Source organism: Mobula birostris, chromosome 13 (genome assembly GCF_030028105.1).
Source record: "Mobula birostris isolate sMobBir1 chromosome 13, sMobBir1.hap1, whole genome shotgun sequence".
Classification (NCBI taxonomy): domain Eukaryota; kingdom Metazoa; phylum Chordata; class Chondrichthyes; order Myliobatiformes; family Myliobatidae; genus Mobula; species Mobula birostris.
In genome coordinates this window covers 111,670,403-111,688,701 of record NC_092382.1, presented here as the reverse complement: position 1 = coordinate 111,688,701, position 18,299 = coordinate 111,670,403, and the positions used below count along the sequence as shown (strand labels likewise).

Genomic DNA, 18,299 nt, shown 5'->3' with positions numbered 1-18,299 from the left:
GAGCTGAGATATTCCTTCCCCCAGGACCCTCAGCAAAACCGGATTGGGCAGTGGAGAAATGTGAAGCACAAGCAGGGAATCGTGGACCTGAGCTACGACTTGAACCCGGAGCCCCTGATGGGGACATACAAGATCGAGGTGATCACGTTGAAAGGGAAGAGGTTTCACTCCTTCACAGTTGAGGAATATGGTGAGTAACCCCAAGGCCAGGGGACCCCCTCCCCGCCCGCCGTTCCCACTCAGACTCCCACCTCCTGCCATCTCCTCAGCGTCCTGGGATTCTGGACGATCAACGCCTCATGTTCTGTCTGTGTGGCCTCCAACCCGATGGCATGAACATCGATTTCTCCAACTTCTGGTAATCTTTCCCCCCTCTCCCTCCTTCTCTCATCCTCCCATTCCCTCTCACCTCTTCTCTTCTCCTCATCTGCCCATCTTCTCCCTCTGGTATTCCTTCTTCCCTTTCTCCCGTGGAGCACTCTCCCCGTCAGTCAGATTCCTTCTCTTCAGCCCTGTACGCTTCCATCTATCACCTCCCCCCCAACTTCTCAGTTCATTCCCCTCCTTCCGACCTTTCCCCTTCACCTGTCACTTATCACTCCTTCCCCTCTCTCCCCCCATCTGCTTATTCTGGCTTCTCACCTCCCCTCCCCCCCCCCATTAGATCCTCATGCTTTTGTGATCCAATGTTTCTTCGGAACAAGAACACCAGGTCACCAGCTTCAGGAACAGTTATTACCCCTCAACCATCAGGAAGGAGGTACAGGAGCCTCAGGACCTACACCACCAGGTTCAGGGACAGTTATTACCCCTCGACCATCAGGAAGGAGGTACAGAAGCCTCAGGACCCACACCACCAGGTTCAGGACAGTTATTACCCGTCAACCATCAGGAAGGAGGTACAGGAGCCTTAGGACCTACACCACCAGGTTCAGGGACAGTTATTACCCCTCGACCATCAGGAAGGAGGTACAGGAGCCTCAGGACCCACACCACCAGGTTCAGGGACAGATATTACCCCTCAACTATCAGGAAAGAGGTACAGGAGCCTCAGGACCCACACCACCAGGTTCAGGGACAGTTATTACCCCTCAACTATCAGGAAGGAGGTACAGGAGCCTCAGGACCCACACCACCAGGTTCAGGGACAGTTATTACCCCTCAACCATCAGGAAGGAGGTACAGGAGCCTCAGGACCCACACTACCAGGTTCAGGGACAGTTATTACCCCTCAACCATCAGGAAGGAGGTACAGGAGCCTCAGGACCCACACCACCAGGTTCAGGGACAGTTATTACCCCTCAACCATCAGGAAGGAGGTACAGGAGCCTCAGGACCCACACCACCAGGTTCAGGGACAGTTATTACCCCTCAACCATCAGGAAGGAGGTACAGGAGCCTCAGGACCCACACTACCAGGTTCAGGGACAGTTATTACCCCTCAACCATCAGGAAGGAGGTACAGGAGCCTCAGGACCCACACCACCAGGTTCAGGGACAGTTATTACCCCTCAACCATCAGGAAGGAGGTACATGAGCCTCAGGACCCACACCACCAGGTTCAGGAACAGTTATTACCCCTCAACCATCAGGAAGGAGGTACATGAGCCTCAGGACCCACACCACTAGGTTGAAGAACAGTTATTACCCCTCAACCACCAGGCTCCCGAACCATAGGAGATAACTTCACTCAACTTCACCTGTCCCATCACTGAAATATTCCCACAATCTATGGACTCTCCATCTCATGTTCTAAATATTTATTGTTTATTTATTTATTATTATTATTTCTTTCTTTTTGTATTTGCACAGTTGTCTTTTGCACACTGGTTAAACGCCCGTCCTCTTGGGGGTGTGGTCCTTCACTGACTTTCAAAGTTCAAAGTAAATTTGTTATCAATGTACGCCTCTGTCACCAGATACAACCCTGATATTCATTTTCCTGTGGGCATTCTCAGTAAATCCATAATGGAATAAAATAACATAATTGAACCAATGAGAGACCTCAGGAACTTGGGCGTTCAATAATTGACCAAAAGACAGCTCGTCCACTTTGACGTGTTGCGTGTTCAGAGATGTTGTTACGCCTGAATTACTGCCCTCTCCCTGTCAGACCGAACCAGTCTGGCCACTCTCCTCCGAGCTCTCTCATTCACAAGGCGTTTTCGCCCACAGAACTGCCCGATGCCCACTGGATGCTTTCCACACCGTCCTCTGTAAACTCTAGAGACTGCTGTGTGTGAACATCCCAGGAGATCAGCAGATTAAAGTATTCTAAAGTAGGTTACGTGGTTGGCACAGCATTGTGGGCTGAAGGGCCTGTAATGTGCTGTAGATTTCTGCGTATATTTCTATTCTGAGATCCTCAGACTACCCTGTCTGGCACCCAAAGTCAGTTAGATCACATTTCTCCTCCCCGCCTATTCTGCTGTTTGGTCTGAGCAACAACTGAACCTCTTGACCACATCGGTGTGCTTCACTGCATGGATCGCTGCTGCACGGTTGGCTGATTAGATATTTGCATGAATGAGCAGGTGCACCTAACAAAGTGGCCACTGAGTGTTTGTCTTGGAATCCGTTGGTTTCCAGTAGCAGTACGCTGCAAAGACATTAAATTACTGCAAGTGAGGCAGTCTTCATGGCTTCAACGTCCATTCAGGAATCTGACGGCCGAGGGGAAGAGTCTGTTCCTGAATGGTTGAGTGTGTGCCTTCAGGCTCCTGCACCCCTCCCCAATGGTAGCAATGAGATGAGGGCATAAAGAACACAGGAAATAGGAGCAGGAGTCGGCCATCTGGCCCGTCGAGCCTGCCCTGCCATTCAATAAGATCGTGGCTGATCTGACCATGGACTCATCTCCATGTACCTGCTTTTCCCCCATAACCCTTAATCCCCATACTCTTCAAAAATCTATCCAACCTTGTCTTAAACTCCACTGCTTCATCAGGCAGAGAACTTCACAGATTCACCACTCTCTGGGAAAAGCAGTTCCTCCTCATCTCCGTCCTAAATCTACTCCCCCGAATCTTCAGGCTATCTCCCCTAGTTCTAGTCTCACCTACCAGTGGAAACAAATTTCCTGCCTCTATCTTATCTATCCCTCTGCATGTCCTGGGTGGTGGGGGTCCTCAGTGAAGGATGCCCCCTTCCTGAGGCACTACCTACAAGAACATAAGATATAGGAGCAGAAGTAGGCCAATCGGCCCATCGATTTTGCTCTGCCGTTCAATCATGGACTGATTCAATTCTTCCAGTCATCCCCACTCCCCTGTCTTCACCCTCATACCCTTTGATGCCCTGGCTAATCAAGAGCCCATCTATCTCTGCCTTAAATGCACCCAATGACTTGGTCTCCAAAGCTGCTCGTGGCAACAAATTCCACAGATTTACCACCCTCTGACTAAAGTAATTTCTCCACACCTCAGTTCTGAATGGATGTCCTTCGGTCCTGAAGTTGTGCCCTCTTGTCCTAGACTCCCTTACCATGGGAAATAACTTTGCCGTATCTAATCTGTTCAGGCCTTTTAACATTCGGAATGTTTCTATGAGATCCCCCTTCATTCTCCTGAACTCCAGGGAATACAGTCCAAGAGCTGCCAGACGTTTCTCATATGGTAACCCTTTCATTCCTAGAATCATTCTCGTGAATCTTCTCTGAACCCTCTCCGATGTCAGTATATCCTTTCCAAAATAAGGAGCCCAAAACTGCACACAATACTCCAGGTGTGGTCTCACGAGTGCCTTAGTCAAAGTCATAGTCATAGTCATACTTTATTGATCCTGGGGGAAATTGTTTTCGTTACAGTTGCACCATAAATAATTAAATAGTAATAAAACCATAACTAATTAAATAGTAATATGTAAATTATGCCAGTAAGTTATGAAATAAGTCCAGGACCAGCCTATTGGCTCAGGGTGTCTGACCCTCCAAGCGAGGAGTTGTAAAGTTTGATGGCCACAGGCAGGAATGACTTCCTATGACGCTCCGTGTTGCATCTCGGTGGAATGAGTCTCTGGCTGAATGTACTCCTGTGTCCACCAGTACCTTATGTAGTAGATGGGAGACATTGTCCAAGATGGCATGCAACTTGGACAGCATCCTCTTTTCAGACACCACTGTCAGAAAGTCCAGTTCCATCCCCACAACATCACTGGCCTTATGAATGAGTTTGCTGTTTCCTTTGGTGTCTGCTACCCTCAGCCTGCTGCCCCAGCACACAACAGTTCAAACATGATCACACTGGCCACCTAGGACTCATAGAACATCTTCAGCATCGTCCGGCAGATGTTAAAGGACCTCAGTCTCCTCAGGAAATAGGGACGGCTCTGACCCTTCTTGTAGACAGCCTCAGTGTTCTTTGACCAGTCCAGTTTATTGTCAATTCGTATCCCCAGGTATTTGTAATCCTCCACCATGTCCACACTGATCCCCTGGATGGAAACAAGGGTCACCGTTACCTTAGCTCTCCTCAGGTCTACCACCAGCTCCTTAGTCTTTTTCACATTAAGCTGCAGATAATTCTGCTCACACCATGTGACAAAGTTTCCTACCGTAGCCCTGTACTCAGCCTCATCTCCTCAACATCACATCTCTGCTCTTATACTCTGTCGAAGATGTTCTCGATGGTGGGGAGGCTGAGCCAATCACCATCACCAGCCTCGTGCGACCCTGTGGAAAGTCATGTGTCAACTTTATAAAACTCTGTGCATGCCACACCTAGAGTATTGCATGTTCTGGCCGCCCCCATTACAAGAAGGGTGTGTGTGGGGGGGTTGCTTTAGAGAGGGTGCAGAACACGCTGCCTAGATTAGAAAGAACGTGTATAAAGAAACGTATGTACAGGACAGATGGAAATAAGGTTGAAAGAGTATACAGAAATTTTACAAGGATGTTGCTGGGTCTAGAGGACCTGAGTTAGGAGTAAAGATTGAATCGGTTAGGGCTTCATTCCTTGGGCTCCTGTACCTCCTTCCTGATGGTTGAGGGGTAATAACTGTTCCTGACCCTGGTCGTGTGAGTCCTGAGGCTCCTGTACCTCCTTCCTGATGGTTGAGGGGTAATAACTGTTCCTGAACCTGGTGGTGTGGGTCCTGAGGCTCCTGTACCTCCTTCCTGATGGTTGAGGGGTGATAACTGTCCCTGAACCTAGTGGTGTGGGTCCTGAGGCTCCTGTACCTCCTTCCTGATGGTTGAGGGGGAATAACTGTCCCTGAACCTGGAGAGCGTTTCATGTAGATGTGCTCAATGGTGGGGAAGGCTTTACCCGTGATGGACTGGATAGGATTTTCCATTCAAGGGTACTGGTGTTTCCGTACCAGGCGGTGACGAGTCCTCTGCTGGTTGGTGTCGGCCATGGGTGTTATGTGCCAGCTGCCTAGATAGGGCAGTACGATGTGGAGAGCAAGCTCTTGCCCATGCAGCAGGCTCCTCCTCTCAACAGCCAGATTTTTCCCTTGCGGGTGGGCTCCTGAAGCCTTCCCGTGAATGGGTCCAGCCCCAAGGCAGCGGGGGTTTGAGATTGGAGTTTTCCCTTCCCCGGACGAGCGGCATCAGGGCCCAAAGCGACTGGTTTGAGGGTACCAGTGACCCGCCTTTTGCCCCGTCTCCTGTCCGGAGAAACGGTTCAGCCAGACGCTCAGTGGCTAAACCACACGCGAGGGCCGGGAGCTGGACTTGGCTGTCAGAGGCTGTTTGAGACGCCCGCCATCGGGAGCATTAAATGGGTCGTGGGAGCTTGCCCCCATTACCACACCCCAGGCTGTAACGATCGGAAGGAACGAGGTGGTGATGAAAGCAGGAAATGTCCACCCTATTCAGGATAATCCGCCGTTCTGCAGTTCGGAGTGGGGGAAGGGGAGCAGGATGGGTCGGCATGGGACAGAGAGAAAGAGAGAGATGACCGAGATTCTCCCTGTGCCCTGCAGTGCTGCCGAAATTCGAAGTGACGCTGAAATTTCCAGATTTGATCACGATCATCGACAAATCCATCAACGTCAGAGTGTGCGGGAGGTAAGCGGTATTCTTCAACAGCTCGAGGTCACACCTGGACGACCCTGAGTCTGACCCCGGGAGGGTGTGATGGGATGGTGTGGAGGGAGATTCACTCTGTGTCTGACCCTGAGAGTGTGTGACGGGACGGTGTGGAGTGAGATTCACTCTGTGTCTGACCCCGGGAGTGTATGATGGGACGGTGCGGAGGGAGTTTCACTCTGTGTCCGACCCCGGGAGTGTGTGATGGGACGGTGGGGAGGGAGATTCACTCTGTGTCTGACCCCGGGAGTGTGTGATGGGACGATGTGGGACAGGGATTCACTCTGTGTCTGACCCCGGGAGTGTGTGAGGGAACATAATGTTGTTGGGGTGTCTGTCTCTCTAACCCCTCCTCTGACTGGATTTCCAGGTACACTTACGGGAAACCCATGCGGGGTGTGGTGAATGGCACCGTGTGCCTGAGGAGATATTACGCTCGCCATGAACCAAACTTCTGTCACAATGTGGTGGGCAAGGTGAGTTCCGGGGAGCCCAGGCTGTGGCGTCCCAGGGGTTGGGGGGGGGTTCAGATTCCTGTTTCCCTCCCCCCGGTGTGTGAAGTTCGGACCAAGGAGACGGGGGGGCAGTGGGGTGGGGGAGAGCTATTAATATCACTCTAGAAACCCTTTGGATTTATTTTTACCTTACTTGCCAAAGCAACCTCATATCTTCTTTTAGCTTTTCTAATTTCTTGCTTAAGTTTCTTTTTACATTCTTTATATTCCTCGAGCACCTCATTTACTCTATGCTGCCTATATTTATTGTAGATATCTCTCTTTTTCCGAACCGAGTTTCCAATATCCCCTGAAAACCATTGCTCTCTCAAACTTTTAACCTTTCCTTTCAACCTAACAGGAAGATAAAGATTCTGTACCCTCAAAGTTTCACCTTTAAATGACTTCCATTTCTCTATTACATCCTTTCTACCCCTTCCTTCAACTTCCTCCACCTGCCTCCCTACCTCTTTCTTTCCTTCCCATCCCCTTCATACATGCACACGCACGTGCGCACGTGCACACACACACACACCCACACACACACTCACATACACACACACACACACAAACACACACACACATTCACACACACACACACATACACACCCTCACGTACACACAAACACACACACACTCACATACACACACACACACACACACACACACTCATATACACACACAAACACACACATACACTCATATACACACACACACAAACACACCACAGTCGCATACACACAGACACACACACACAGACACATGCACACACATACGCACCCACACAGACAGACACACACACACACATGCACACACATACGCACCCACACACACACACACATACGCACCCACACAGACACACACAGACACACACACACACACACACACACATACGCACCCACACAGACACACACGGTGTTATCGAGAGAAAGAGACTGGGAGACTGGTTGGGCGAGTAGCCAGGATTTGCGATCCTGAAGTCGGAATGAAGGATGAGGGGTCGCGGGAGGGATTGGGGACCGGACGGAGCGTTTGCAGGTTGAAGGAGGGTAGGATGAAGGGTTGCCCACCCTGGAGTCTCACCACCCACCCCTGCGTTGATCCCTCAGACGGACAATGACGGTTGCTTCTCCCGGGATCTCACCACCGCTCTGTTCCGAATGAGGTGGAATTGGAGGAATCAAATCTACGCGAACTTCGAACTGGAGGAGGATGGCACAGGTCAGGGCCTGGGAGGGGTAATCGTCACCCCCAACTATCCCCTTCTCCCTGTCTTTTCCAGATCCCCTACCTCTGCCCACCCCCCCACCCCGTCTCCGTCCCTGCCACACCGGTTCACACTCTCTCTCTCCTTATCCCCATGTAGGAACTGGCCCCACAAGCCTGTCCCCCATTTCATCAAGGCTGATCCATGACCCCTCCCAGCCCCAATACCCTGCCTTCTCCCCATATCCACCCTGCCCTGATCAATGAAGAATCTGTCATCCTCTGCCTTATCCCTCCTTCCTCTCTCTCTCTCTCTCTCTCTCTCTCTCTGTCTCCCTCTTTCCAACTCTTTTCCCCATTTCTCTTGCTTGCAACCTCTTTCCTTCTCCCCCCCTCCCTCCATGTCTCATCCCTCTCTTGCCCTTCCCTCCCTCCTCCTCGCACCCCATCCTCTTGTCCGGCTCCCCTGCCCCTACCTCCCGTGACTCCTCCCCAGTGACACCCTCCATCTGTCATCCCACCCGGACGCGCCGTGTGAACCCCAGGGCAGCCGGTGATTCAGCTCTCGACCCCCCCACAGGAATCAGGAGGGAGAAGTCAGCCACCTGCTCGATTGCCTCGGAGGTGACGAAGATTCACTTCGAGGACTTAGAGATGTACTACAAGAAAGGACTCCCGTTGTCTGGAAAGGTACAGATGATCCCGCACTCAGATAGGAGCAGAATCAGGCCATTCGGCCCATTAAGTCCTGCTCCACCATTCCAACATGGCGGATTTATTAATCCTCTCAACCCTATTCCCCTGCCTTCTCCCCGTAACTTCTAACGCCCTGACTAATCAAGAACCCATCAACCTCCGCTTCAAAGGTACCCAGCGACTCGTTCTCCACAGCAGCCTGTGGCAACGAATTCAACCCTCTGGCTAAACGGACGTCCTCACTCCCCCTTCTAAATGGACGTCCCTCGATTCTGAGGTTGTGCCCTCTGGTCCTAGTAGTTGTAGTCATACTTTATTGATCCCGGGGGAAATTGGTTTTCGTTACAGTTGCACCATAAATAATTAAATATTAATACAGCCATAAATAGTTAAATAGTAATATGTAAATTATGCCAGTAAGTTATGAAGTAAGTCCAGGACCAGCCTATTGGCTCAGGGTGTCTGACCCTCCAAGGGAGGAGTTGTAAAGTTTGATGGCCACAGGCAGGAATGACTTCCTATGACGCTCTGTGCTGCATCTCGGTGGAATGAGTCTCTGGCTGAATGTACTCCTGTGCCCAACCAGTCATTTTGTAGTGGATGGGAGACATTGTCCAAGATGGCATGCAACTTGGACAGCATCCTCTTTTCAGACACCACCGTCAGAGAGTCCAGTTCCATCCCCACAACGTCAGTGGCCTTACGAATGAGTTTGTTGATTCTGTTGGTGTCTGCTACCCTCAGCCTGCTGCCCCAGCACACAACAGTTCAAACATGATCACTCTGGCCACCACAGACTCGTAGAACATCCTCAGCATCATTTGGCAGATGTTAAAGGACCTCAGTCTCCTCAGGAAATGGAGATGGCTCTGACCCTTCTTATAGACAGCCTCAGTGTTCTTAGACCAGTCCAGTTTATTGTCAATTCGTATCCCCAGGTATCTGTAATCCTCCACCATGTCCACACTGACCCCCTGGATGGAAACAAGGGTCACCGTTACCTTAGCTCTCCTCAGGTCTACCACCAGCTCCTTAGTCTTTTTCACATTAAGCTGCAGATAATTCTGCTCACACCATGTGACAAAGTTTCCTACCGTAGCCCTGTACTCAGTCTCATCTCCCTTGCTGATGCATCCAACTATGGCAGAGTCATCAGAAAACTTCTGAAGGTGACAGGACTCTGTGCAGTAGTTGAAGTCGGAGATGTAAATGGTGAAGAGAAAGGGAGACAAGACAGTCCCCTGTGGAGCCCCAGTGCTGCTGATCGCTCTGTCCTGGACTCCCCCCCCCCCCCCCCTCCCACCCCAAGAAGCATCCTCTCCACGTCCACTCCATCGAGGCTTTTCAATGTTTGATGGGTTTCAATGAGCTCCCCCCTCCCACCGTCAATATTCTGAACTCCAACAAGTACAGTCCAGAACCTTCAAACACTCCTCACGCATCCACTCTTTCACTCACAGAATAAGAGAATGCAGGGTGACTTGGACAGGCTGGGTGAGTGGGCCGATGCATGGCAGATGCAGTTTAATGTGGATAAATGTGACTTTGGTGGTAATAACAGGAAAGCAGATTATTATCTAAACGGAGTCAAGTTCGGAAAAGGGGAAGTACAACGAGATCTAGGTGTCCTTGTACATCAGTCACTGAAAGCAAGCATGCATGGGTTTCATCTCAGTTACAAAGAAAGGTTGAACAAGTTGGGTCTTTATTCTTTGGAGCGTAGAAGGTTGAGGGGGGACGATAGAGGTATTTAAAATTATGAGGGGGACTGATAGAGTTGACGTGGTTAGACTTTTTGCATTGAGAGTGGGGAAGATTCAAACAAGAGGACATGAGTTGAGAGTTAGAGGACAAAAGTTTAGGGGTAACATGAGGGGGAACTTCTTTACTCAGAGAGTGGTAGCTGTGTGGAATGAGCTTCCAGCAGAAGTGGTTGAAGCAGGTTCGATGTTGTCGTTTAAAGTTAAATTGGATAGATATATGGACAGGAAAGGAATGGAGGGTTATGGGCTGAGTGCAGGTCGGTGGGACTAGGATAGGGTAACAGTTCGGCAGGGACTAGAAGGGCCGAGATGGCCTGTTTCCGTGCTGTAATTGTTACATGGTTATATGGTTACATATAGGTACAGCAGGCAGTGAAGAAAGCTAATGGCATGCTGGCCTTCGTGACAAGGGGAATTGAGTACAGGAGCAAAGAGGTCCTTCTGCAGCTGTACACGGCCCTGGTGAGACCACACCTGGAGTACTGTGTGCAGTTTTGGTCTCCAAGTTTGAGGAAGGACATTCTTGCTATTGAGGGAGTGCAGCGTAGGTTCACAAGGTTAATTCCCAGGATGGCGGGACTGTCATATCTCGAAAGATTGGAGCGACTGGGCTTGTATACTCTGGAATTTAGAAGGATGAGAGAGGATCTTATTGAAACATGTAAGATTATTAAGGGATTGGACACGCCGGAGGCAGGAAGCATGTTCCCGCTGATGGGTGAGTCCAGAACCAGAGGCCACAGTTTGAGAATAAGGGGTCGGCCATTTAGAACGGAGTTGAAGAAAAACTTTTTCACCCAGAGAGTGGTGGATATATGGAATGCTCTGCCCCAGAAGGCTGTGGAGGCCAAGTCTCTGGATGCTTTCAAGAAAGAGATGGATAGAGCTCTTAAAGATAGTGGAATCAGAGGTTACGGGGATAAGGCAGGAACTGGATACTGATTGTGGATGATCAGCCATGATCACAGTGAATGGCGGTGCTGGCTCGAGGGGCTGAATGGCCGACTCCTGCACCTATTGTCTGTTGTCTATAAGGTACATAGATAGTTAGATACTTTACTGATCCCAGAGGAAATTACAGTGTCACAGGAACAGTTTAAATATTAGAAGAGAAGTAGAAAGAATTTTTAAAAAAGTTACCTCAAATAGTGTAACGGTGGGAGGGGTCATCTCTTCCCCAGCTATAGATTGACTCATTCAGTGATCTTTGGAACAGCGCAGTTGTCTTAGTCTATTACTAAAGTGCTCCTCTGTTCAGCCAAGGTGGCCTGCAGAGGGTGAGAAACATTGTCTAGAATTGCCAGGGTTTTTCAAAGGGTCCTTTGTTCCACCGCAGCCTCCAGAGTGTCCAGTTTGACTCCTATAACAGAGCCAGTCTTTCTAATCAGTTTATTGAGCCTGTTGGCATCACCCTGTGTTGGTGCCATTGCCCCAGCACACCACCTCATTGAGGATTGTAATGGCTACAACGCACTGGTAGAACATGTGAAGGGGAGGCCTGCAGACTCCAAAGAACCCCAGTCTCCTCAGGAAGTAGAGGTGATTCTGGCCCTCTTGTACACAGCTTGTAAATCTGGTAAACTTCAATTAATTTGCTGTGTCGGCCCTCGTTAGTCAGGGGATTGCGTTCAAGAGCCCCGAGGGAATTTCGCAGCTCTATAAAACCTTGGTTAGACCCACACTTGGGGTATTGTGTTCAGTTCTGGTCACCTCATTATAGGAAGGAAGTGGAAGCTTTAGAGAGGGTGCAGAGGAGATTCACCAGGATGCTGCCTGGATTAGAGAGGGTGCAGAGGAGATTCACCAGGGTGCTGCCTGGATTAGAGAGGGTGCAGAGGAGGTTCACCAGGATGCTGCCTGGATTAGAGAGGGTGCAGAGGAGATTCACCAGGATGCTTCCTGGATTAGAGAGGGTTCAGAGGAGATTCGCCAGGGCGCTGCCTGGATTAGAGACGGTGCAGAGGAGATTGACCAGGATGCTGACTGGATTAGAGAGGGTTCAGAGGAGATTCACCAGGATGCTGCCTGGATTAGAGAGAGTGCAGAGGAGATTCACCAGGATGCTTCCTGGATTAGAGAGGGTTCAGAGGAGATTGACTGGATTAGAGAGGGTTCAGAGGAGATTCACCAGGACGCTGTCTGGATTAGAGAGGGTGCAGAGGAGATTCACCAGGACGCTGTCTGGATTAGAGAGGGTTCAGAGGAGATTCGCCAAGGTGCTGCCTGGATTAGAGAGGGTGCAGAGGAGATTGACCAGGATGCTGACTGGATTAGAGAGGGTTCAGAGGAGATTCACCAGGATGCTGACTGGATTAGAGAGGGTGCAGAGGAGATTGACCAGGACGCTGCCTGGATTAGAGAGGGTGCAGAGGAGATTCACCAGGATGCTGCCTGGATTAGAGAGGGTGCAGAGGAGATTGACCAGGATGCTGCCTGGATTAGAGAGGGTGCAGAGGAGATTCACTAGGATGCTGCCTGGATTAGAGAGGGTGCAGAGGAGATTCACCAAGATGCTGCCTAGATTAGAGAGGGTGCAGAGGAGATTCACCAGGATGCTGCCTGGATTAGAGAGGGTGCAGAGGAGATTCACCAGGATGCTGTCTGGATTAGTGAGGGTGCAGAAGAAATATGTTGTGACATTTTATCCTGCATTCTCAGGATTCAAAGTTCAAAAGTAAATTTATGATCAAATTACTACACGTGTACGTCACCTTGAGATTCATTTTCTTGTTGGCATTTTCAGCAAATCCAAGAAATAATCCAAGACGAACAGCTAGAGTATCAAAAAAACAAATTATGCAAATACAAAAATAAATAAATAAACAAACAAATAATATCGAGAACTTGAGATGAAGAGTCCTTAAAAGTGAGTCCATAGGCTGTGGGAACAGTTCAGTGACGGGGCAAGTGAAGTTGTCCCCTTTGCTTCAGGAGGCTGATGGTTGAGGGGTACTAACTGTTCCATTCAACACCGCCTCCCCTCGCCATCTAGGACGTATGCACAGAAAGATGCTCGAGAAAGGCCTTTAACATCATGAAGGATCCCACCCACCCTGCTCAGGGTCTCTTTGTCCCACTCCTGCCAGGGACGAGGCTCTGTAGCATCCACACCAGGACCACCAGACTCAAAAATAGTCACATTCCCCAAGTAACACCTCCACCCTGTAACCTGCCCCCTCCACACCCCAGACATAGAAACATAGAAAATAGGTGCAGGAGTAGACCATTCTGCCCTTTGACCCTGCACCACCATTCAGTATGATCATGGCTGATTATCCAACTCAGAACCCTGTACCAGCCTTCCCTCCATACCCCCTGATCCCTTTAGCCACATGGGCCTTATCTAACCCCCTCTTAAATATAGCCGATGAACTGGCCTCGACTGTTTCCTGCAGCAGAGAATTCCACAGATTCACCACTCTCTGTGTGAAGAAGTTTTTCCTCATCTCGGTCCTAAAAGGCTTCCCCTTTATCCTCAAACTGTGACCCCTCGTTCTGGACTTCCCCAACATCGGGAACAATCTTCCTGCATCTAGCCTGTCCAATCCCTTTAGGATTTTATTCGTTTCAATCAGATCCCCCCTCAATCTTCTAAATTCCAATGAGTACAAGCCCAGTTCATCCAGTCTTTCTTCATATGAAAGTCCTGCCATCCCAGGAATCAATCTGGTGAACCTTCTTTGTACTCCCTCTATGGCAAGGATGTCTTTCCTCAGATTAGGGGACCAAAACTGCACACAATACTCCAGGTGTGGTCTCACCAAGGCCTTGTACAACTGCAGTAGTACCTCCCTGCTCCTGTACTCGAATCCTCTCGCTATAAATGCCAGCATACCATTCGCCTTTTTCACCGCCTGCTGTACCTGCATGCCCACTTTCAATGACTGGTGTATAATGACACCCAGGTCTCAGACACTGTAACACACCCCTCCACTCCCCAAAAAACTGTAACACACCTCCACACCCAGACACTGTAACACCCCTCACTCACCCAGACACTGTAACACCCCTCACTCACCCAGACTCTGTAACACACCCCTCCACACCCCCAGACACTGTAACCTAAACCCACACCCCCAGACACTGTAACACCCCTCACACCCCCAGACACTGTAACACCCCCCCACCCCCCCAGACACTGTAACACACTGCCACACCCCAGACACTGTAACACACCTCCACACCCAGACACTGTAACACACCCCCCACACCTGCAGACACTGTAACACCCCTCACTCACCCAGACACTGTAACACACCCCTCCACACCCCCAGACACTGTAACACCCCCACACCCCCAGACACTGTAACACACCCCCCACACCTGCAGACACTGTAACACCCCTCACTCACCCAGACACTGTAACACACCCCTCCACACCCCCAGACACTGTAACCTAAACCCACACCCCCAGACACTGTAACACCCCTCACACCCCCAGGCACTGTAAAACACCCCAGACACTGTAACACCCCCCCCACCCCCCCAGACACTGTAACACCCTTCCACACCCCCAGACACTGTAACACACCCTTCCACCCCCCCAGACACTGTAACACCCCCCCACCCCTCAGACACTGTAACACCCCCACACCTCCAGACACTGTAACACACCCCCCATACCTCCAGACACTGTAACACCCTTCCACACCCCCAGACACTGTAACACCTCCACACCTCCAGACACTGTAACACCCTTCCACACCCCCAGACACTGTAACACACCGCCACACCCCAGACACTGTAACACCCCCACACCTCCAGACACTGTAACACACCCCCCATACCTCCAGACACTGTAACACTCCTCACACACCCAGACACTGTAACACCCCCCCACACCCCCAGGCACTGTAAAACACCCCAGACACTGTAACACACCCTTCCACCCCCCCAGACACTGTAACACCCCCCCCACACCCTGAGACACCGTAACACCCCCCACACCCCCAGACACTGTAACACCCTTCCACACCCCCAGACACTGTAACACCCCCCCCACACCCTGAGACACCGTAACACCCCCCACACCCCCAGACACTGTAACACCCCCCCACACCCCCAGACACTGTAACAACCTCCACACCCCCAGACAGTGTAAAACACCCCCCACACCCCCAGACACTGTAACACACCCCCCACACCCTGAGACACTGTAACACACCCCCCACACCAGATGAATTGAGATGAGTTCGGCCACATGGTGAACCTCCGGGGAACGTGAACCACTTGGAGTTTTGTCAACAGTTTTCAGCTGCGCGCCTCAGGAAGGACGTGTTGTCGTTGGAGGGAGTCCAGAGGAGGTTCGCGAGGATGATTCCGGGAAGGAAGGGGTTAACACACGAGGAGCGTTCGGCAGCTTTGCGCCTGTACTCACTGGAATTTAGAGGAATGCGTGGGGGTCTCGTTGAAACCTGCCGAATGTTGAAAGGACTAGATTGGGTGGATGTGGAGAGGGTGTTTCCTTATGGTGGGGGTACCCAGAACTAGAGGGCACAGCCTCAGAATTGAGGGGTAACTTTCAGAACAGAGGTAAGGATTTTTTTAGCCAAAGACTGGTGAATCTGTGGAATGCTTTGTCACGGACTGTGGTGGAGGCCAAGTCTGTGGGTATATTTAAGGTGCAAGTTGGTCGTTTCCTGATTGGTCAGGGCATCAAAGGATACGGCGAGAAGACCAGTGTGTGGGGTTGAGTGGAATCCGGGATCAACCCTGATGGAATGGTAGAGCAGACTCAATGGGCCGAACGGCCTAATTCTGATCCTATGTCACGGTCTTATGATCGAGTTGCCCGCTTTTCCACCCAGTAAAGAAGCCGAGACACCCAGAAGGCGAGAGAGAACCCGTAAGTTAAACCCAGGCTGGGTCCACAGAAAACAAGTCACCACTAAACTCAGTGACAGGGTGGAGTGATACTGAATCTCCAGCAAACACTGTTAATTTAACCCATGCAATCCCACACACCCTAATACAAAATGAAGATCTACGTAAGCTGAAAGTAGGGCAGCCTAATAAATAGGCCTCAAAACAATCTACTCCTCCAAAAATGGGACAAAATAAAGATCAGTGAAAACTAAAAGTTGGGACCTTACATCTTTCTTTAAGCTGAAGCCTAATAACTAGGCCTCAAAACAATCTACTCCCTCAAATGGGACAAAATAAAGATCAGTGAAAACTAAAAGTAGGGGCCTTACATCTTTCTTTAAACTGAAGTCTAATCAATTCCCCAAATGGTCAAAATAAAACCAAATGACGTGGTCTAAAATACCCTAACCCTAACCCTAACCCTTTTTATTACCTTAGTTGACGGGGGGGGGGGGGGGGGGGGAAGAAACACAAGCGGGGCCTGATCAACCCTGGAAGGGTCGCCTGGGCAAGGAAGCCTAGTGTTTAACGACCCGAATACCCCAGTGCACACCCGGTGAGTTAACCCAAGAAGTGTTGGGAAAACGTGGCCCTGGGTCAATCTAGCGGGGCGGAATGACATTGGATCTCCTGTGAGCAGATCAAGAAACACAAGAGGGTCAGGGTTAAGGTCCATTTTCCCACTGCCCAAGTGATCCTTTACCCGCATCAGTCTCAAAGAGCAGTCACTCTCCGTTGACAGGTGGTGATCAAGCTGGCCACGGGAAAGCCACTTCCAGGAGTGAAGGTGTACCTGTTCAACTCATTCAAACCCGGGGCTGAGGAGATTCTGGTTGACGATCAAGGAGAGGGAACCTTCTGCCTGGACACGTCTGAATGGGAGGATGAGCTCGTGTCCCTCATGGTGAGTCTGGGAGGGGATCGTCTGGAGGTCGGCGGGCGTTCAGCCCGGGATGGTCACTCTGAGGGGGAGGGAGAGGAGGGACAATGTGGGTGAGGGTCACTCCGAGGGGAGGGAGAGGGTGGGTGGGGTCACTCCGGGGGGACTGGGAGGAAGTTGGTTACTCTGCGGGGAGGGAGAGGGGCTCGGAGGGAGTTTAGGGTCACTCTGAGGGAGAGAAGGACTGAGAGAGTTGACAGTCAATCCGGAGGGACCCTGAGGAAGAGAGAGGGGCTGGGAGGGAGTTGAAGGTTACTGAGGGGAGGGAGTGGGACTCTGAGGGGAGGGAGAGGGACTCAGAGTTGAGAGTCACTGAGGGAGTTTAGTATCACTCTGAGGTAGAGAGGGACCGACAGTCAAGGGTCAATCTGAGAGGCTCGAGTGAGTTGAGGATCACTGAGGGGAGGGAGAAGGACTCTGAGGGAGTTTAGAGTCACTCAGAGAGATGGACCGGGAGGGAGTTGAAGATAACTGAGAGACAGGGATTCTAAGAGAGTTGAGGTCACTCTGAGGGGAGGGGTGGGAGGGGAGAGAGGGTCTGGTGTTGAGGGTCACTGAGGGGAGGGGAGAGGGACTCCAAGGGAGTTCAGGATGACTGAGGGAGGGAGGGACTGGGAGGGAGTTGAGGGATGGTTATCGAAATGAGGCAGTGAGTAAGGCTCAGTCCCTCGATCTCCCTCAGAGCAACCCTCGACTCAGGGACTCACCATCACCTCCAGGTCCCTCGATCTCCCCCAGAGCAACCCTCGACTCCCTCAGTGTCTCAGTGTCACCTCCTGGTCCCTTGATCTCCCTCAGAGACCCTCGACTCTCTCAGGCTGAGACTCAGTGTCATCTCCCTCAGAGCGACTCTTGACTCCCTCAGGGACTCAGCGTTGCCTCCGGGTCCCTCGATCTCCCTCAGAGCGACTCTTGACTCCGTCAGGGACTCAGCGTTGCCTCCGGGTCCCTCGATCTCCCTCAGAGTGACCCTCGACTCCCTCAGGGACTCAGCATCACCTCCGGGTCCCTCGATCTCCCTCAGAGCGACCCTCGACTCCCTCAGGGACTCAGCATCACCTCCGGGTCCCTCCATCTCCCTCAGAGTGACCCTCGACTCCCTCAGGGACTCAGCATCACCTCCGGGTCCCTCCATCTCCCTCAGAGCAACCCTCGACTCCCTCAGGGACTCAGCATCACCTCTGGATCCCTCGATCTCCCTCAGAGCGACTCTCAACTCCCTCAGGGACTCAGCATGGCCTCCCAATCCCTTGATCTCCCTCAGAGTGACCCTCGACTCCCTCAGGGACTCAGCATCACCTCCG

The 18,299-nt window shown here is 51.2% G+C and overlaps 1 protein-coding gene across 3 annotated transcripts in view; it reads left to right on the top strand.

The window, feature by feature from the left end:
* Positions 1 to 30: 30 nt before the first annotated feature.
* Positions 31 to 18,299, top strand: part of LOC140207356 (alpha-2-macroglobulin-like) — a 127,795-nt gene continuing 109,526 nt past the window's right edge. For all 3 annotated transcript variants that reach the window (XM_072275908.1, XM_072275906.1, XM_072275907.1), the window contains exons 1-6: positions 31 to 190; positions 5,926 to 6,010; positions 6,402 to 6,507; positions 7,635 to 7,746; positions 8,312 to 8,421; positions 16,798 to 16,959. In XM_072275908.1, the coding sequence (XP_072132009.1) occupies positions 118 to 190; positions 5,926 to 6,010; positions 6,402 to 6,507; positions 7,635 to 7,746; positions 8,312 to 8,421; positions 16,798 to 16,959 (648 nt within the window). In that variant the 5' untranslated portion in view covers positions 31 to 117. The remainder of the gene's footprint in view (positions 191 to 5,925; positions 6,011 to 6,401; positions 6,508 to 7,634; positions 7,747 to 8,311; positions 8,422 to 16,797; positions 16,960 to 18,299) is intronic.